This window comes from Phocoena phocoena, chromosome 1, assembly GCF_963924675.1.
Source record: "Phocoena phocoena chromosome 1, mPhoPho1.1, whole genome shotgun sequence".
In the NCBI taxonomy this organism is placed as follows: Eukaryota; Metazoa; Chordata; class Mammalia; order Artiodactyla; family Phocoenidae; genus Phocoena; species Phocoena phocoena.
In genome coordinates, this window is record NC_089219.1 from 148,018,552 (window position 1) to 148,040,097 (window position 21,546).

At 42.7% G+C, this 21,546-nt stretch overlaps 1 protein-coding gene across 1 annotated transcript in view; it reads right to left on the minus strand.

Annotated features, from left to right (window-relative positions):
* Window positions 1-15,006, minus strand: part of HSD11B1 (hydroxysteroid 11-beta dehydrogenase 1) — a 30,119-nt gene extending 15,113 nt beyond the window's left edge. Inside the window, exons 1-4 of the mRNA XM_065883277.1 lie at window positions 14,817-15,006; window positions 13,944-14,074; window positions 13,109-13,220; window positions 12,787-12,978 (exon numbers count right to left, since the gene is read on the minus strand). Of these exons, the coding sequence (XP_065739349.1) occupies window positions 12,787-12,978; window positions 13,109-13,220; window positions 13,944-14,074; window positions 14,817-14,904 (523 nt within the window). The 5' untranslated portion in view covers window positions 14,905-15,006. The remainder of the gene's footprint in view (window positions 1-12,786; window positions 12,979-13,108; window positions 13,221-13,943; window positions 14,075-14,816) is intronic.
* Window positions 15,007-21,546: the final 6,540 nt, after the last annotated feature.

A 21,546-nucleotide genomic window follows, 5' to 3' on the forward strand; every position in this document is an offset into this window, starting at 1 on the left:
TTCAACTTAAAAAAGGAAGGAAAAAAGAAGAAAAGACTCTGCTTTCAATTCTTTTGAGTATATACCCAGGAGTGGAATTTCTGGATCATATGGCAATTCTATTTTTAATTTTTGGAGGAACCTCCATCTATTTTTCCACAGCAGCTGCAACATTCTACATTCCCACCAACAGTGCACAAGAGTTCCGATTTCTTCACATCCTTGTCAACAGTTGTTATTTTTTGTTTTTGATATAGGCCATCCTAACAGTTATGAGGTGCTATCTTCTTGTGGTTTCAATTTGCATTTCTCTGATAATTAGTGATGTTGAGCATTTTTCATATACCTGTTGTCCATTTGTATGTCTTCTCTGGAGAAGTGCCTATTCAAGTCCTTTGCCCATTTTTCAATCAGGTTGTTTTTTTGTTGTTGGGTAGGGTGGTACTTTGAGACTATGTAAATACTATGTTTCTTATTAAACTTTTACCCACTAGGTTTAGCATCGATTTATGCTTCCTGGATAAATTATTACTATGATAGTTGCCAAATGGTGATTTTACTAATTTCATTATTCCATCTATATTTATCACTTAGCTTTTTATTGTATGGGAAAACCTTCTTCTCTCCCCATTTATTTATTTATGTATTTATTTATATCATTTTGAATTCTTATTGTATGTAATGGTTTATAATCTGTTATTATCTTTACTATTTATTTGAATGTCCCAGTGGTCCCAGATTTGGCTAGTGGGAGCCCATGAGAAGTTTCTGTGTTCTAGTAATGTGTCTCTATTTTTCTTTGAGCAGTTCTTTACTTACAGACACAACGAGATTTTCGGGTTCATCTTTCTGGCCATTGTCCTTGAATCAACCTTTTCTCCAGAAAGTCTTGGTTTCTTTTAGTGGAGAATGATATTTAGAAACTAAGATCTGGGTGCTAAGTGTGCTCCCAGAGCCTCTCAGATGACAGAGCTAGGGAATATATGCACTCATATATAGACACATATATCTGTATTTCCATATCTATCCATGTATATTAAAAACTATTGATTCATACCAACACCTCCAATTCCAATTCAACATCACTGGATTCATTCTAATTTTCTTATTTTCATATTTATAACTCCAAAAGTGAGAACCTAGCTTCTGTTATCCTCAACAGATACTACTTATTTGATTAATGATCCTGTATGTGAGTATTCTTCGGTGGCTTCTGTGCCCTCTACGTGGATGCCCTCTCCAGTGTACCTGGGCTCTGACACCCCCATGCCAGGCTACACAGATGCCCTTTTCACTCCACATTGGCCTGCTCCATTGCAGCCCCCTTGCACATACCCTCTTTGCCTCTCTTAGTTCTGACACCCTGTGCCAGCTTATCCAAAGGCTATGCAAGCAATTCAGACATGTCTACAATTGCCTACCTTGCTTCTAGCCTATCTCTGCCTTCCCTCAGCATGGCTTTGCTGATTAGACCTGAGTCAATGACTGTACCTCTCTAGGCTGGTCTTCATAAATAATTTGGGGGGTTGACTTATAAAATTCAGCTAAGCCAGTTAGACACCCCTTCTTTGGGGGAAAGTTTAGAGTTGGAGAATTGAGAGACCAAGAATGTTGGCAATGGGGTTGAAGTCAAGAGTGCACTGAGAACTGTCATGCTGAGAAAGGACTGTAACAGCCAGATTGAACTCCGTCTCAAATGAAGCAGAGCTTAATAGGGAGAGGAGGAAGAGGAGCAGATGTGCTGAGGGAAGCTGGTATGACCTGACCATGCTACCTCTGGGATATCCCAGCTGCAGTTCCCCCAAGGCCAGTTGTCTCCCTAGGGATGGACTGAGACAGATGTGTGTCCAGTGTGGGCCAGTAATTTGGCAGCCCTTCAAATAATATTCTTTAAATATTGTTCACATTTAATTATTTAGTGAGTACAGGGAAAGACTAATTTTCTAATGCTATAAGGATTTATTATATACACTTATTACATGGAAGTTCCTGAACCAGACAACTTCATGGAAAAGTGTTAAATAATTTAAAACTCATGTAATCAACTCAACTCTGCCATACGTTAATCGGAATCTGACTTCAGGCACATGTCCGTTGCCTATTTTCAGCATTGGTAGCTTTGCTCGTAGGTGCATAGACACATTGAAAAAAATCCTACAACACATGTTTTTGTGCATACATCTATGACTGGATTGAGGATTATTCCTTGACAGATTCTTAACATTATGTTTGCTGGGTGTAGTTGGAACCGAGCAGAACCCTGCAGACTCCACACTACCCCAAGTACAAGAGCCCCTCTATGTCCCCTGCCTCTTGCTTGTAGGAAACCTGAAGTCTCCCAGGCCTCCTACAGTCACAAAAGAGCAGGCTCGAGAAGTCAAAGATTAGAACAATAGAGTCACAGACTCAGTGTCTCATGCACATTCCTGAGCTGTTTTTCAGATGCTATGACCGCCGCCAGAGGACATGACATAAGCTGCTCCATCTTGATCAGTACTAAATATATGACTAAAGCAATTCCAAGAACTGGCCTCAAGAGAATGGGATTAACATTATTGCTCATAATGATCTATATCTTTGTGGTCATCAAAATAATTATAGCTTGCTCTGCCTGTATATGTAAGTGGGCAATTTTGTCAGCAAAGAGATGCTACAGACCCATGCTGATATCTTCAACTCTGAAAATACGGCACCCTATGCGAGCATGAAGAAGTTACGGAAGATGGACCTTTGCTCCTAATCCCATAGAAATGGAATGATGCTGGACAGTGGGGAACTGAAAGCAGCTCTTTTGCCTCTTTCCTGTTTGCCCATTTCTGTTCCTGTCTAACCTTGAAAGAACCTAATTATAAGAATGAGATCACTAGACAATTTAAACTAACTTCTGACTTATGTGTTCCTGAATGCACACCATGCCTTGCCTAAGCTGTTGATTCTTTTCCTAGATGAAAAGAATTAAGAATGGAGAATTAAGTGGTTAAAGAGTGACTAGCTCTCTACCCCCAATAACCCCCTTAGCAATCCTGCAGGCAGAACACAAGGGCAAGATAACATCTGAAGAGTCAGCCAGCCTGCATGTACGCAATGGAGGATGATGCAGAACCCAACTTCCTGCCTCGATGATTCACTGGGATTCTTCCCCCGCTTTTTCCCTTTAAAAACTGTTATGGCTGAGCAGATTCTTTGGAGTTGGTCTCCAGACATGAGTCCACCTTCTCCCTAGATTGCTGGCTTTTCTGATTAAAGTGACTTTCCTTTCTACTGACACTTGCCTCTTGAATTATTGGCTTTTGAGTGGCGAGCAGCCAAACCTGAGTTCAGTAACAAAATGATGGGAACACTTAAGGCTACATATTGAATATAGAATATTCATATTCTACATATAGAATGCATATTGCTAGATTGCTTTAGGTAAGATGAAAAATGAAGGACTAGACTTTTAAAAATCAATAGTGAAACCAGTTAAAATGAATAAAAAGCTATACCCTTTCCCATCATCTCACACCTACTTTGTGGAGTTAACAAAGTTTGCAACAATTTACAATGTTGTAGGCAAACAAAAGACCAAACCAAATAAGAAAAAACAATACCTCCACCCGCTCCATGGTATTTAATAGTTTGAATTTGGTGTTTTAGTACTTTCAGTCATTTCAATTTATTTGTTTACTTGTGAGATGGAGTACAATCTCTGTCGTCCTGAAGTCAGTCATCCTGAGAGGTGAAATATTTTGCTTTTGGTTACCATACAGAACCTCATCCCTTACTTTTCTTTCTTTTTTTTTTTTTGCAGTACACGGGCCTCTCACTGTTGTGGCCTCTCCCGTTGCGCTAGCCGCTCCGCGGCATGTGGGATCTTCCCGGACCAGGGCACGAACCCGTGTCCCCTGCATCGGCAGGCAGACTCTCAACCACTGCGCCACCAGGGAAGCCCCCTTACTTTTCTTTAACAAAGTTATTCTAACAAAATTCATACCAAGCTTGTTGCACAATAAGCAGTTCCAAAGTGTATAAAATGAAAGGTAAAAGGCCCTTTCTTTAGACACAGTTGAGCTCATACTATATATACTGTTCTCTAAATTATTTTTCCTTGAACTTATGATTTTTATAGTCAGTATGCATAAAAATTTATGTAGTATTTCACCACCATTTAGAAATCTGTCTAAATTGTGGTGTATATGTAGGTTGTTTTTAGTTTTTTTATGACCACGAACAATTCAGTGGCAATCGGTTTGCACTGGAATGTGGGCTTCAAGGTGACAGGGGCTTGCCTTGTCACAGGGCCGGCATCTGGAACTGTGCCTGGCTCAGAGTGGACCCTCCATTCATATCTTTTGAATAAATGAGTGACCGTATTTGGGGAACATTTGTGCAAGTTTATCTGTAGAATACATTTCTCAGGTGTAAAGTGATGCTCTCTCTCCCCAGCCTGTCCTTATGTTTTTAAAAGATTTAAAAATTTTTTTAGATGGTTTTATTTTTTAATGTTTATTATTATATTTTTAGTGTTTGGCTGTGCTGTGCAGCATGTGGGACCTTATTTCCCCAACCAGGGATCGAACCCACACCCCCTGCAGTGGAAGCGCGGAGTCTTAACCACTGGACCGCCAGGGAAATCCCCTGTCCTCATTTTGAAGTAGCTTAAGTGGATTTCTCCTCATTGAAATCAATGCTTATTTCAAGAGGAATCCTCCTTGGGTCAAGCTCAACCATCTAAAGCTATATAGTCACACCATGTCAAATTCACTTTTCACTTTATTAACTTTAAATTTAGCTGTGTCTCAACAATATACCTTTGTCAAAGTTTGCAACAAGAAGCTGCACATGACATTGATTTGCTGTACATATTGTCAGAAAAGTTTTGCTAACATCTCAATGGGCAAGGACATAGAAAAACAACCCACAGAATAGAAAATATAAATAACCTATAAACACATGAAAATTCATTCATTCATTAATTACCTGACTTTTATGAAATATCTACCACGTGCCAGGTGCTGTTGTAGGAAATAAGGAAATAAGTATAACCAAAAATAGAATACTACTAAGGAAAGAGACAGATGGGCCCCAGGGCAAACGATTTGAGTTTGTCCCTTGTGGACAAATACTCCAAGACGGGAATAAAGGGCAATTGAGAGAGGAGGCTGGCACCTGCCCAGAGAGAAGATGAGACCACATATTCCTCATTCTCAAAGTCAGAAGACCTCCCTGACTACACATGTGCAGAAAGGCTCCTTGGAGGTCAAAAAGGGAGTGATGCCAACTAATGCTCACTACCCATAGGCCTCTTCGGTAGAATCCATCTTGGCTAAGAGATGTGCGTGCACACATGGGAAAATCCTGAGCTATACCAAATATGGACTTTGAACCAGGCAAATCAGAATGATTGGCCAAAGGAAATCTGGAAGAAATGCACCATAAAAGTGATTCAAACTGCCACAAGGGCGTGACTCTCTCTCTGAGCCTGCCCGTGTGTCTATCCGCACGTACTCTTTTTTCCTCTTAATAAATACTTTACTTGTTTCACTACTTTCTGTCTTTGTGGGAATTCTTTTTCTGCAAAGCTGTAGGGCCAGGGCCTTGTCACTGATCATGGGTCTAGTGGCTAGGAATCAGTGCTCTCACCGCTGAGAGCCAATCACTGGCCGGGAACTGAAACCCTGCTTCAAGCTGCTGCAGGACGAGGCCACCCGAGATCACTACTGCTCTCAAGGGGACAGGGACCTCACATTCCATTTCATAAGTAAACAAAGAAATTCAAATTATAACCACTAAATGCCTTTCTCCTTTACTTACAAAATTGTCAATGGCTGAAAACTTTATTAACTCTGAAAAGCAGGTGTGAGATGAACACTCATATGTATACTCGGGGGGGGGGAATGGGACATGATGTTCGTGTTCATTTAAACTGGTTTTTATTTTTATATACTTAAAAAGTCAGGTCCTTTATTTTTCATTTTATATAAAGCAATTCGGAAATATGTACCAACAACCTTAGAATTGGTTCCATCATTTCACCCAGTAAATCTAGTACTAAGAATTTATCAAGGAAATAATCATCAACCAGGCCACAGATTTATGTGCAAGATACTTGTTTAGAATTTTTAAAATACATTGAGAGTAACTGAAACCAAGTCCCCCTTAAACTGAGTTCCCCTGCTGAGTTAACAATCTTTCTATCCAACACTTTATTCCCTTTCTTGTCCCACCCTTGTTCCCCTCAAGATTGAGGAGCATCAAAGAAAAGGGGGGATTGAAACCAAGCATGACCCTGAGGGGCATTCCTGGGGCCTTCCGTGTCCCCAATTTCTTGTTTGTAGAAAAAAATGTTTTCACCTGTTAGGCCTTCCCCAAGTTCCAAAGTGCAGACTCAAGCCATTAATGATTAGGACAAGAGTCACAGGACTCCTATTTCCTCCTGAAGGGATATAAGTAACAATCTGATGCATATCTTTGAGTTGTTCTGCAGGAACTAAGCCCCTCACTCTGGTGGAGGATGATGACTACATGCTGACCAAAAGCCTGTGGACCCCAGACTGTTGGAACCAGAAGACTGATGATTGAGATCTCAGAAACATCACCCTGTTACCTCACAATCAACCAATCAGAAGAAGGTCCTCAAGCTGATCGTATGACCCTCTCCCCAACACTGTCTTTAAAAACCCTTGTTTAGGGCTTCCCTGGTGGTGCAGTGGTTGAGAGTCCGCCTGCCGATGCAGGGGACATGGGTTCGTGCCCTGGTCCGGGAGGATCCCACATGCCACAGAGCGGCTGGGCCCACGCACCCGCTGAGCCTGCGCGTCCGGAGCCTGTGCTCCGCAACGGGAGAGGCCACAACAGTGAGAGGCCCGCGTACCACAAAAAAACCAAAAAAACAAAAAAACCCTTGTTTAAAAGCCAATGAAGAACACGTTCAATCCCTGGTAGGGGAACTAAGATACCGCATGCTGGCCAAAAAAAAAAAAAAAAAAAAAAAAATGCCAATGAAGAGTTTGGGTCTTTTGAGCACACACTGCCTGTTCTCCTTGCATGGGTGACCTGCAGTAAACGCTGTACATTCCTTCACCACAACCTGGTGTCAGTAGATTGGCTTTGCTGTGAGACAGGTGAGCAGACCTGAGTTTAGTTCAGTAACATAACCTAAATATCTGGCAGTAGGAAAATAATTGTTCTGTACCTATATGTACCTAGAAGGAAATTCTCCAAAATATTGTCATGAATATGGATGATCTTTATTTTCAGCTTTGTGCTTCTCTTCATTTTTCCAATTTTCATAATGTGTGTGTATGTGTAGCTTTTATAATCCCAGAAACATTTTAAAAAAGTTGTTAGGGGCCTTGCTAGTTCCATTATTTTGTGCCTTCAATTTATAATCTTTTATGAGAGGTTTATTTCAGAAATTATTGGCTTCCTGCAGTGCTTCCTTCTTTTGAATATTATCTTGTGTATATACTGATACTATTTTTTTTCTTTTTTTTCCTTTTTGTTAAGAAACTCAAGAGCCAAATTAGAAACTTAAGCACAGCTTCTATGTTGAGTTTAATTTTGGTGTTTTTATATTCTTCTTTTCTTAAGACCTAGTTTTTTATTTGGGTGTTTCCAAATAGAGTGTATTTGTTGTAAGCCTTTTGAAACTCCTTGGTGAGTGAACGTAAAGGCATGGATGATGGTATAACCCTGTCAAGAACAGTACTTGAACAAAAATAATGGTGCAGCAGGGTTAAGGAGCCATGACTACTTAAGCTCTTCCCACCCACCCCTTTCAAGGGAGTAAATGGAGTAATGGTCACATGGATAGCCTTACAGTGTTCTCAACCTGCACTAAATTGTCACTGTCATCAGCAGGGAGTCTTCTCTTCCCCTTTAAAATCTCCAGTCACCCCTCCTGGGGGGGCAGGTACAACACTGAACTCCAATGTCGAGTGCATCAAGTTGTTTCAATCCTCCAGATTCTGACTGAGCCCAGTCTCTTGAATTCAGGTAACAATGTCTCCTGACATTTTTATGTCCAGGCTGTTGATTCTTACTCTGATCTCCTTTTATTTTTTATGCTTTAACATTTTTTATTAGATTTGTTTCTGATTGCATACTTAGTACAGACAACTTGGAAACTTTTTTTTTTTTTTGCGGTACGCGGGCCTCTCACTGCTGTGGCCTCTCCAGTTGCAGAGCACAGTCATCCAGACGCGCAGGCTTAGCAGCAATGTCTCATGGGCCCAGCCGCTCCGCAGCACGTGGGATCCTCCCAGACCGGGGCACGAACCCGCATCCCCTGCATCGGCAGGCGGACTCCCAACCACTGCGCCACCAGGGAAGCCCGGAAAATATTTTTAAGAAAGAAAATTTGTATAATTCCATCACCCAATATACATTTAACTCCAGTTGCCTTCCAGTTTTTTTATATACATAAATATTTTGCTTATAAAAGTATGGCACACTGTTTTGTAGCATGATTTTTCTATTACAAATATTTTCCCATAGCAATGAGTGTTTTTATACAGCAATACATATAATAACATCCATTAATGAATGTACCAAAACAGTAATCTCAATCCAAATCTATACGCACACCAGCCTCACCTCCCTGTGTTTCTCCCTATGCCCCTCCACACTGTCCAAATCTGCAGCACTCCCCCATCACGTAAATACCTATATCCACATGCATACACTTCCACTTACCTTGGAAATTGTGGTCCCTGAAAATTATTTCTGAGGTAATCAGGTTTAAGGGTAAAAATTCATCTTTCTTAGAAAAATTAGGACAATTGGGTGAGGGATAAACTACCCCATTCTACTGTATTTCTTAGTCTCCTGTGCATCCTAGACCTTGGTTGCCAACCTCTCCTCCCCACTCAAGTTATATCCATACACTAAGCATTGATTTATCTTTTAGGAAAAAGTGTGTGCCAGAGGTGAAGGTGGGGGATGAGATTAACACCTGTACATTCTTGTCTTTATGCAGGGCAGCATTTTGCATATTCCAAATCCTGTTAGTTGATCTGTGTAGTTGAGAAATCTGTTTCTTTTTTCCTCTTTGTAATGTAGAATTCTTGAAATAGGTTTGGACTGCACAGCCAACCCTCAACCGACAAAGTTTAAGGTCCAACAAGAGACTTCATGCGTTGGTTTGAGTTTTCCCACAAAAGCGTTGTCTTACAAGGTATTTGCCTCTGGCTAGTCAGCTTATAATGAGCCTGAAATACTACACGTTTGTATAAAAAATAGTATGAAACAATGCTGGGAATGAGTAAACCAGGAAAGGAATACATTTGAATAAGACTTAAACTTAAACTTTATATATATATATATATATATATATATATATATATATATATATATATATGTAAAGTTGATCTTTTTAAAAGAAGATTTACTTGGAGAAAAATGAATAGGTAACTGGACACATTTAATGGAGCTTCCAAAGGAAGGTCTGAGCATTCAGAGGTTATTGGCAAGGCTCTTTTACTCCTTTTGATGTGTTTTTCACTTTGAATATTTAAAGAAACCCAGTGTTTTATTATGTCTAGTTTCACTTCAAAATAGGCCTTGGATTACACGTGTACATCCTTACACGTGTACCGGCCCAGTGTGGTTGGCATTTGGACTATAATTGCTGTTGCTAGTATTTGTATCACCAGTGAAGCCAGAAAAGAGAAATAGAGAGGAAGTAGGGTTTCTAAAGGTAACTTAGGAAAATGCAGTAGGTAAGAGGAAACGTTTAAAGGAAGCTCGTGAGGACAGAAAAAGTCTTCATAGGAGGTGAGGTTAAATGGATCCTTAGAGGAAAAAAGGTGGGGCTGTTGGTGGGGGTGACAGGTTTGTCCATGATCCCCCTGAGGGGGAGTAAAGAAGGGGCAGAGAAGCATTATTAGATGCTGGGTCCAGCTGTCATGTGTGTAACTACCATAGTTATGGGGTTCACAGAACCAGGGAATTCAAAAATGGAATGACTTTTCCTTTTCTAAAATTGAACCTAAGACAACCTTTTTGACTCAGGACAAATAAACTTTTTCCAGATGTTGTCAAATGTTCTCTGCCCAATCCAGTGATTTTTCTCAGGCAAATTGGAGTGTTAATCTCTCTGTCTCAGTTTGTTTCACGAATACCATCTAGGTATTTTCTTCCCATTCTTTCTCCTGCCCTACCGTCTCCTGCATCAGTGGAAGGGGTTTTGCTTTCGTGATGGACCTGAATGTGAGAGAGATTGGGTCTGGGGTGTGTGTGTATGGTGTGAGGTACACATGTGGGGTGGCCTAGAGGGAATACTGCCTCTGGTCTTATATGCATGGGTAATATGGGGGAGACTGTTAATTGTCAACATCAGTGTCTTTTATAGAAATAGAACCCCTGATTTTCAGCTGGACACAAGTTCACCTTGAATGAAGTCCACAACTGCAGAAGTATATGACATTCAAGTTGTAGTCTTCTTTCTCCATTTTCTCTAGCTAGAATTCTGACATGATAATGAGCCACCTTGGACATACAGGTGAGGATAACGCCCAGGGATGGTGGTTTTGTGATAGAAGGTTCCTAGACGATTCCATGGGGCAGAACTCCCATTGCAGCTATAAACTGCTTACCCCAGGCTGTTTCATGAGAGAAAAATGAATTTCTATTTGTTCAAGCCATTGTAAATTTAGGTTTTTGTGATAGTAGCTCAAAATATATCCAAACTAGCATGTGGAGGAAGGAGGGGAGACTAATCGATGTAACATATACATAGAAAGTTGAGCAGCAGCTGCCAGAAACAGTGTTGAGTGGTGGATGGATGTGTACTGTAAGGAACTTCCCAGAGGCAGCCATACTGTCTTTGATGATGCTAAAGAAATAGCTGAGGCTTTAAAGAACATATTAAAAGTATGGGATTTCCATGTAACACAATACCTAGAAATGCACTGGGGATAAAAACAATTGCTGATTACTGCAATTCAATAAACCACTTAAGGCAGTCCCTGGAAAGAATTATTAAAAAGCCAACCCAACACTCTTTGGCTGACCTTAGGGCCAATCTGTGGTTTAGCGTCCCATGTTTGTGGAATTCAGATTTTATGGAGGAAGGATTAAGGAACATATTTGCTGACTGTCTGAAAGAACATAGCTTATGTAAATCAACTATGCTTCAATTTTAAAAAAGTTAGGGTGAGAAAGCAAAGTGTTTGTACTTTGCCAATTCACAGACATGCTTCAAAGCAAACAGGCTGAACTTTTGGCTATACAAACAATAGACATGAAGGTTAGTAGTCCAGCTAGATTTCTACCTCCCAGAGTCCATAGAAATTACGAGGTGACATTTGGTAGGTGGAGAAGATGTGTGGAAGCAGAGGTTATCAGAATTTCATCACACCCTTGGACTTCTACAGTAACTGTTCCTTCTGAGGACATTTAGGCTGTAGTGTTGTAAGGCTGTAAAACCTCCTTTGCCTAAAGTGGATATATTACTTATTCAACTGAGATCATTAAAGCCACCTACACCATGACTGATGCGAGGGTTTGGGCCAATGCCCTAGGGTGGTTTGGGGATGTGCCCAGCACCCTCTCACTCAGTATGCATCCAGAAGCTCTCCCTTCCTTTCAGTCCAGAGAGAGGCTGTGCCTGGGGAGGGGCAGGGGAGTCTGTGTTGTCCAGGAAGCACAGGGCTGCATATCAATCACCCTGTTTGGCGGGTAGAACAGACACACTGCCCTTTTATCTGATCACTGACCACTATGCAGGCCTTTTCCGTCCTGGAAGTAGAACTCTTTACAACATAGATGGTGTTCTGAGTCACAGTAATAACTAATGTTTGTGAAGTACTTAAGAAATTACAAAGTTTAGGTGATTTGTTTTTACATTGCTAGGAATCACACGTAGATGGCTAATTTTGATCCTGGTGTTTGCATCTTCCATGCACATCCTTCTAACGGACTGATCGACAAATACGTGTGGAACTTCTCTACTGGACCCATAATGAAATGGGCCTAGGAATCCCCCAAGCTGGAAACTCTCTGGCTTTTCACTGGTGATAACTTCGAATGCTGTCACACCATCCAAAGCATAGGGCACTTCTCTTGATCACGCAGAGTTCTCTTTATATTTCTCTGTACACACTCTCTCCCGACCCTCTTGGTGGATTAAAATGGACTTTTGATGTAGCAAGTTCAGATCTTGGAGAACACCCCAGTATAGGCAGGTCTGTTATAATACGGTGCATTTGTTTTTGTTGTTCATTTCATTTTGTCTTGGCTCAACCCACTTATCAGACAACTGTATGTTGTTAAAACATTTCACCTCTCAGTTCTACCTTTGTATCAACTAACTTTACCAACCTAGAGCTCTTGGTCATGGAAGAAGCAAAATCTTGTTTATCTATGATGACCAGGTCTCTCCCTGAAACTCAGGACAGGCTGTCCCTCCAGCAGCTTCTCGATGACCCTTTGGACTCCCATTTGTTGATCACAAACCACCGGGCGAGTTCAGGGAAGCACTCCGAACTGCTGCTCTTCCTCTGTTACTTCCAGGAATCTTGTAGTCTATCCACCCTGAACAAGCCCTCATTTTCATGGTCTCACTTGTTCCTAACACTGTGTCTTTTACTCAGCGTGCATGCATCTCGGTGAGTTTCCATACCCAAGGCTCTTATTCGTACATCTGCCCGTCCACGCATTTGGGCAAGCTGTTTAATATCACTGTGAGCATTTCAGCTTCCAGTTTCTATTGTGTTACTTCTCAGGATGGAAACTGATAACACGCGTGTTCACTGCAGAGCCCCCAGCACCATCCCCGGCACTTCTGCCACTCCTGCCTTCCACGCTGGCCCCCGCCCCACTCACCGGCTATCGAGGAGACGACAACAATGCTCCCGTTGCTCTGCTTCAGCATGGGCATGGCGGCCCCGCTCAGGACCACGTAACTCAGGAAGTTGACCTCCATGTTTTTGCGCACGTGGTCAATGTCATCGATGAATACAGTCATAGGGTTGTTGGTGTTGGTGATGTGGTTCAGAATGAGCATGTCTAGTCCCCCTGTAAGAGACGGCTGTGTTGAGAGAAACCATCCGAGGTTGATACCTTCTCCCCCTCCTCCCCGTCTCAAAAGCTCCCTGGTGATCCCTAGGGCAAAGTCCAGAAGAGGAGAGAGGAGAAGCTGTCTCACCCATGAGTTTTCCAGCTTTGGCAACAAATTGCTCCGCGAAGGTCATGTTCTCCATGGTGCCAGCAACGTAGTGCGCCGAGGATGCACCGAGCTCCAGGCAGTGGGATACCACCTGCAGAGGCACAGCGGCCATGGTGTCAATCTTGGCTGCAGACTTTTGGGGGGCAGTCTCTGACATAATGGGGGTTTAACTGAGAGGTTGCTCACAGCCCTGTTTTGGTAGGGGTGTGTGTGTGTGTGTGTGTGTGTGTGTGTGTGTGTGTGTGTGTTGTTAAATGCAACTGACACAATATTAGTCCCCTGTTTGAAATACTGTCTGGAATAAGATAGGGTATAAATGGATAAATCACTGTGCTGGAGTTTAAGTCTGTGCTCATGAGTTTTTGTAAACAGATGTTTCTGAACACATTATTGGTAGGGATGCTAGTTCCTGTGTGGGTAGCCCTAAGTTTGTGAATATTTGTGTATCCTTGGGTTTCTGAGTCTGAGTATATAAGAGAGCATGTATCTGCATGGGTACCAGAGTATGAATTCCTGAGTAGGTACTGGAATGTTGGTATCTGAGCACATATATGTATGTCTGTGACTCCATGTGTCAATGTGTGTGAATAGGCATGCCTATCTCATAGATAGAGATAGAGCCCAAGAACTTTGTGTCTAGATATGTATGCATGAGAATGAATACTTAAATGCATATTTTTGTATTCGTTGGGGTGTTTGAACCCTCTGTGTGAGTATGCATCTATGTCTGTGTGTTGGCATGTATATGTGAGCATACATAGGAATACATCTGGGCACGTGAGGGTACCTATGGCTGTGGGCACAGGACCCTCACCTTCTTTAGAGCTTCTTCTGACCTCGCTGTCACTACCACATGGGCTCCCATTCTCGCCAGATGATAGGCCATCTCTCTTCCAATCCCCTTGCTGGCCCCTGTGACAATCACTCTTTTTCCTCGAAGCATCTCTGGGAAACCCCAAAAGAAAATAAGGACCATAGCTGTCAGCAACATACCTCCTCTCACTTTAGAGGTGGACAGCCTTATCTCAGTGTCTAAAGGTTATGAGCCCAGATCAACTCATCTCAAATTGCATAAATCAATGAAGGAACAGATCAACTCTTCCGTAAACATTCTCTGAAATGGGAGTTTGCTTTGGTTGCTCAAAACCAAGCCTTCCTGCTGTCCTTTTCTGAAAACCCCTATGGAAAGAGAACAGCTAAAACACTGGAGTTCCAGACATTTCTGGATTCATCCAGTTGCTCAATTGAAATAAAATTCAAAGAGTCATCAAAACACATGTGCTCAGAGAGATTCCAGATATTTTCTCTCACTTCTATTTAGTCATCAGCTCCAGAATTTTTTCTTGTTTCCCACTTATCCATCTCTCCACAGAGCCCAATTATCTGGCTAAGTTGTGAATTTTGGAATAGCCCTACTTTTTTTGGTAAGAGATCTGAAATTGCTTTTGATCAAAGGTGCCAAATAAAACAGGGACTATTTGGTAATCTTTTAACGCGATGATTACCCCTCCCTACACCCCTACTACCCAGCCTGTGGCTGGAAGACATAGAAACACAGTCTCACCTCGGGGTCCCCTCTTGTCCAGCAACTTTGGGGATCAAGAATTCCTTTTTATCCTCAGAAACACTCTAGCCATCCCTGGGTTTTTAAATCTATTCCTCCAAAATTAGACACATTGGAACTTACCTGGTCTGAATTCCTCCTTCGCAGAATAGTAGTAGTAGGCCAAGAAGATCCCCAGAATGGGGAGGAGATATTTCTTCATAAAAGCCATCAGACAGGGACCTGGCCTGAGGAGCCCTGGAGGACACACAGAGAGAACCTACAGAGCTTTCTACAACCTCCTAGGCAGGCAGCGGCCTCTGAATTGTGACATCAGGGATGGGGGAGGCTGGTTTAGTCTCAGGCAGTCCTAGCCAATTTCCCTGTCAGAGCAGCGATTGGCTTTGGGTGGGATCCCATTCGTCCCTGGCAGCCTGTGTGGTGGATTTCATAATGGACAATGTTTACTCCATTTCATTGAGCAAGAAGAGACTTCCAGATGGCCAGGCTCACGATTGTACAGGACTGGATTCCTGAGCATCCCTACCCTGAGCCCGTCTTCCTCTTAATGCCGTTTACTCCAGGAATCAACGGCCTTTCAAAAGTGGTATATCAAAGGCAGAGAGAAAGTGTGCACAGGGCTTCTGGGGAAGTGTGAGTAATAGCAAAGAGAGCCAAAGTCAAGCAAGTCTCATTCTCAGCCCCACCTCCTAGTCGGAAGCAATTAAAAATAACAGCACAAAACAGAAAAATAAGCTTAGTTTTTAAAAAAAAAGTGCACATTTTGGAGGAAAAAAAAAAGCAAAGAAGCCATATAAATCCCACACTTAAGTTCAATGAACAATATTACAACATCAAAGGGGAATGCAAGCCAGTCAGAACCCAGATGGCGGGAAACCCATGACCGGTTCAAGACTCTCAGGCAAGTGCAATGGAATGTACACTTATTAATTTAACAGCAAATACAGAAGAAATAATGAGTGCCAAGAAAAAAAGGCATTAAGCTGTTAAAGTAGGTCTTATAAATGCGACAGAGGACCAAGAACGTGAACAGGATGGTAGGAAGAGGGGACCTGACGTAGAAGAAAAAAAGAATAAGCATTGTTGATGCAAAGCTAGCCTGAAAAGCCCACATCCAGCTAAAAATTGATCTAGTAACAGTAAAAGGACCAGGGGGGAGAAACACCTACTAATTTAGAATTTATCACAGAAATATAGAAATAACCACCTTGGTATGTCTGTAGCAAGAATTCATTAAGGCTCAATCTTCAAAGAAAGAATTTAAGATATAGTATTGTTAAGTTTTTCAACTTAAAAACAGCTAACCAAACCATACACATTACCCTATCACAGAGCAAATCCAGAATTCTGCAAGTTACCAGTGTAGCCAAGAAAATCATTTAAATATGGCAATAAGAATAGGTACCTGTGCTTTGGAGGAGGAATGTGGGTCGAGGCCGGGGCTTGGAGGATTCACACAAGATTAAGAGAAATTGAATTATGACCCCAAGCACAGTATCTGGAAACACTCACTGAATTTTCACTTCAGAGCAAGGGAAAATAAGTTAAGACCCAGAGGAGATGAAATAATTTGTCAACAAAGGCCCACAGCTGTGAAGTTCACTTCCAGAAAACAATGCAGATTTGAGAACAGTTGAGGGCTACATAGAGCTCAAAGTTCATGGAGGACAAAATAGAAAACATGTTTTTTAAATTTTTTTTTTTTTTTTTTTTTTTTTGTGGTACATGGGCCTCTCACTGCTGTGGCCCCTCCCGCTGCGGAGCACAGGCTCCGGACGCGCAGGCTCAGCGGCCGTGGCCCATGGACCCAGCCACTCTGCGGCACGTGGGATGCTCCCGGACTGGGGCACAAACCCGCGTCCCCTGCATCGGCAGGCGGACTCTCAACCACTGCGCTACCAGGGAAGCCCAGAAAACATGTTTTTTAAAAATCAAGTGGAAAATTACATTACATAGTGTCAGAAGTACAAGACCTATAGGCATAGTTTTATAAAGGACTTTATGCCACCAAGATATGTTACACACTAGATTCCATTTTCATCTCTACAGGAAAAGGAATTTAAGTTTTATTTTCTTAATACTATACTATTAATAGCAAAAAATATAGGAAACAATGAAAAATGACTTTCAAATCTGATGATGCTAAAATGATAGAAAGATGAACAGATTAGGGAAGGTTATTGCCTGACACACACACAAAAAAGAATTTTAAAGTGCACTACAGAAAATATAAATTTAAAGAAAGCAAAAATAGCAACGAGCAGGAGGAACTGTAGGTGACAACATAAAACAAACACGTCAACTATTGCTCATTGTTGGCTGAATTAAAAAATGAAGTCCAGGGCTTCCTTGGTGGCGCAGTGGTTGAGAGTCCGCCTGCCGATGCAGGGGACGCGGGTTCGTGCCCCGGTCCAGGAAGATCCCACATGCCGTGGAGCGGCTGGGCCCGTGAGCCATGGCCGCTGAGCCTGCGCGTCTGGAGCCTGTGCTCCGCAACGGGAGAGGCCACAACAGTGAGAGGCCCGCGTACCGCAAAAAAAAAAAAAAATGAAGTCCAATGTTGTGCTGCCCCCAAAGACACATTTAAATGCAGACACATAAAAAACGCTGCAAACAGATTAATAATTAGATGGCCAAAGAGCTATCATGTTGGAAAATAGGGATACAGACAGAGCATCCAAGAAAATAATTTTCATGGACTTTGATGAAATAATTTTTTTTATATCTTTTTTTTCTTTTGGCTGCGTGGCATGTGGGATCTTAGTTCCCCGACTAGGGATCGAACCTGAATCGGTGCCCCCTGCAGTGGAAGTGCGGAGTCTTAAACCCTGGACCACCAGGGAAGTCCCTGATGACATAATTTTTAATCAATAAAATGCATCAGTGAGAATGAGGACACTGCGTAATGGTTGATGACATTCAATCTTAGAGGCTCTCAGAAGTTTTGGTCTCAGGATCCCTTTAACAATTTTAAAAATCATTGAGGATCTCAAAGAATTTTTGCGTATGTGGTTTTACCTATTGACACGGATGTATTAGAAATTGACTGAGAATTTCTTTTTTAGCTCAAGAATACATAAACATCCATGTATTAAGCTTTGTGTTATTACACATCCTGTAGGCTGGGGAAACTCATGAGAGAAGGAGAAGGAAAAAGGACAAATAATGTTTTAGTATGATTATGAAAGCAGTTTTGACTTTTCAAACTCCCAAGAGGGTCTCAGGGACCCGGGGGACCACACTTGGACCACGTTATGTAATATACATAGATCCACTGTATGTCTATAGTTACACGCCTGGTTCTCTCATTAGCTTGTCAACTCGGACATGGACTATGTCTTTTTCATCTTTATCTCTCTCCATCTCCCTCTAGCTTTGCTCCAAAATAGGCATTCAGGGAACTTTTGCTGTTTTAGTGTTTCCAAGGCACTGCAGCGATGAGAAAATTGCTGTCTTTCTGGAGCCTGATTTAATCCGGGGAAGTCACTGAGGTTTAGCATTCTGGCCAGAGCTGATCAACCCCCGCCCCCTAATCCTCTTCTGGCGGTACTCAATAAATTGAAAAAAGAAAAAGAAAAAGAAAAAAAGACAAAGGAAATATGAACACTTCACCTAGCATTTGTTTGGACAAATTTTCACCAATCAAGTAAAGTTTCTATCACTGCCATAGCAACGAACTGAGCTGTTCATTCCTTCACGCTGCTCCTCCTTTGTAATGCATTGACCACCTACATTTTAGAGCAGGGTTTCAGTGAAATGCCCTCAGCATGACCTGGTCACTTTCAAAAACCCACGTAGCATGGGTCACTCTCAGCTGGAGGTGCATGGTTGAGCCCAGCCAGGAATTCTCTCGGACTCGATCAGCCCCACCTAAATAGACGGGGTCAAGAAAAGCGAGATGGTGAGATGTGCGGTGCTGTTGAATGGGAAAGGGCCTCGGAGGGATGGGCCAGATCTGGGAGGACTCACAGGAAGTGGCAAACACGTGAGGGGGGGCAGCCACAGGGGAATTCCTGTGCATTTGGCATAAAATGTAGATCATGCAAGGAGCACCTGTCATTTCTGAAGCAGCAGCATCTGGAGGGCTTTCTGGGACTGTTTGGTAGCTTTGTTAAGAAAGTGGACTCTTCCTTGTGAAAACTAATCCTGCCAGTGGAACAGTGGGCAGACCTTGGAGAAAAAGGTGGGTGAACCCTCTCTGTTCTGAGGTTCTGCCTTCTCTGGGAAAGTAGCACCAACAGGTTGAGACAGGAAAGGATCTTAGCATAATGTTAGAACGCATAAAATTCTCCCCTTTCCTCAATCCTCCCACCCTGTTCCCCATCCCAATCCAGTTCCTCTGGTCCGATTGTTTTAAGGACTCCTCAGTCTGTGCCATGGCTGCCAAAATCTGTTTCTAGCCATGGAAACAGCTGTAAAATGAAATTCATTTTATGGCAAGACAAGAAAAATTTAAACAGAAAATCTTCTCTGCTCTTTGGCCTCCTTTCTCCTCCCACTGTGCATTGTATATCTGTATTATGCATGGCCCAAACCTTCCCCATTGACAGAAATACCTGCTCAACCATAAAAGCGATGTTCTTTTAGCATCAATAAGACAATTCCTTAAAGATAACAGTCCTTCATGGTGCTTAGATGTGGATTATGTAAATTGTCAATAATCTGTCATTATACGTCAATAATACAGCCCTCTGTCTCAAAAAACTTATATAACTGTGGCTTGACTTCTAACGGGCGGAACAATTCTCAGAATTTTCTGAGATGCTCTTCCTGGGTTGTAACCCTCAAATTTGACTCAAATAAAAATTTCCTTTTCTTTCTTAGATCAACGGATTCATTTTTTGTCGATACAGCTATCATTTTACGTCATTTTGTCTAATAACATGGATTCCCTTCCTCCCCTACCCCGTCCCCTTCTTCTCCCTCCCCTGTATACCTAACAAGAGGGGAAGTTCTATTTGTCAAACCTTTTGTAGGACCCTATTCCTAATGCACAGATTTACTCATTTTTTCCAACTAATGGAAGCTCAGATGCAGGAAAATGATGGGATAACCTGCCCTGTGTCTGCCATCCTGTCCCTACCAGTCACATGTAGTCCATGGCAGGGGGACTGGTGAGGCAGACTACCAGGAATGTGTTTGCCTGGGAGAGCCGAGAGCCTCCTGGGAAAGAGCAAGTACCCTAATGAGGCCCAGAGTTTGGCCCGATCCCTGCCCCCTCAGTGTGGGTAGGGCAGAGACAATTCTAAATATGTACTTGCATGCAGTTTTTCAAGATTTTCCTCTGGTCTATGGCACGTGAACTTGCCCTGGAGCTCCGAGTAGCCATGCACAGTAACTGTAAAGTTACTCCCCAGAAAGTTTGGTTAAACAGGGGCAGCACCAGGGCTCCATGGGAAAGGCCCACACAGTGGGGAGGAGAGGACTGACTCCGGCAAAGCTACTGCATGGCTTCGGCCACCCAGTGCTTTTTCTTGGTTGTTCAGCCCAGCTTTCAGGAAGCACATCAGGTTGGCATAGCAGCCTCCGCCAGGTGTGATTCTTAGGGTGCCAGTGACTACAGCATTAGAGGGAGGCCACTTCCCTTAGGCGCGAAGTAGGGTTGCCCCTATTCTATTCTATTCTATTTGTATTCTATTTGCTATTGTATTCTATTTGCTACATTCAGCAAATAGAAAGACAGGACACCCAGTTAAATTTGAATTGCAGATATACCACAAATGCTTTTTGAGGATTTATATAATCTCAACTATTGCACGGGATTATACGAATACTAAAACATTATTCATTGTTTATCTGCAATTCAGATTTAACTGGGTGCCCTGAGTTTTATCTGACAACCCTGGAATTGGCACAGAACTTTGGGAACGCTGGGAGAAATTGTACCTTAGGTGTGGACAAAGCATCCTTGACCATGGCTAGTGATAGCAGAGGTGAGAACACCTTGTGTACCTTCCCCGCAATGGAATCCAGCTGCCCGGCCACAGACAGCTCCCAAAGGGCTATAAGTAGCAAAGGAGGAAAAGGGTACATGCCGCATGTTGGCTGAGTGACTTCATTTATTTAGGTTGTATGACCGATCGGATCCTATGACCTATGAAAGAACAAAAGCCTTCCAAGTCCTAGAAGGCACTAAATATGGCAATAAATGAAATGTGTAAAGTATTGTCTGTGCTGTGATGGAAGTCTACGGTGGGGAGTAAAGAAGGAAATAGCTCTCTCAAAGTGGGGGATGGGCAAGTAAGGCAGGCTTCAGAGGAGAGGTCAACCCTGATCCATATTGAAGCAAGAGCAGGAATACTCCAGGCAAGTGAAGAAGGGTAGGAGGGAGCATTGCTAGGGTTCCGGAGTGTGTGGGAGAGAGAGGAGGGTTGGTCTGTAGCACATTCCATGCAGAGGAAGCTGAGTGAGAAAATAGAAGGAGATGTGGAAGAGAATGGAGTGTTTGGGAAACTGCAAAAAATTCCACATGGCAGGATCACTGAATTTCAAGGGGTGGGGTTACATGGGGCGAAATCAGCCAGGAGAAGTAGGCAGGAACCACATCCTTGAGGGCCATACACATTTACTGCTGGAATCTGTTGTTCTGGCGTTTACGGCCAGACATGAAGCCTCGGCACCCTCATCCCTTCCCAGAACTCTGCCTGTTCACTGGCCTTTTGCATCCCTCACAGCCTTATGCTGAAAATTCAGGATCCCCTGCCCACTTCCAGCCCCCCTCCCTCCATCAACACTTCACTCTCCCAGTGCCATGCTGGGCCTGGCCTCGTCCTCTGGCTTGCAGCTCTGGAGCTTTGCTGAGCGATGTTCCTGGGCTCCCCAACCCATACGCAGGCAGATTTTCCTACCACGT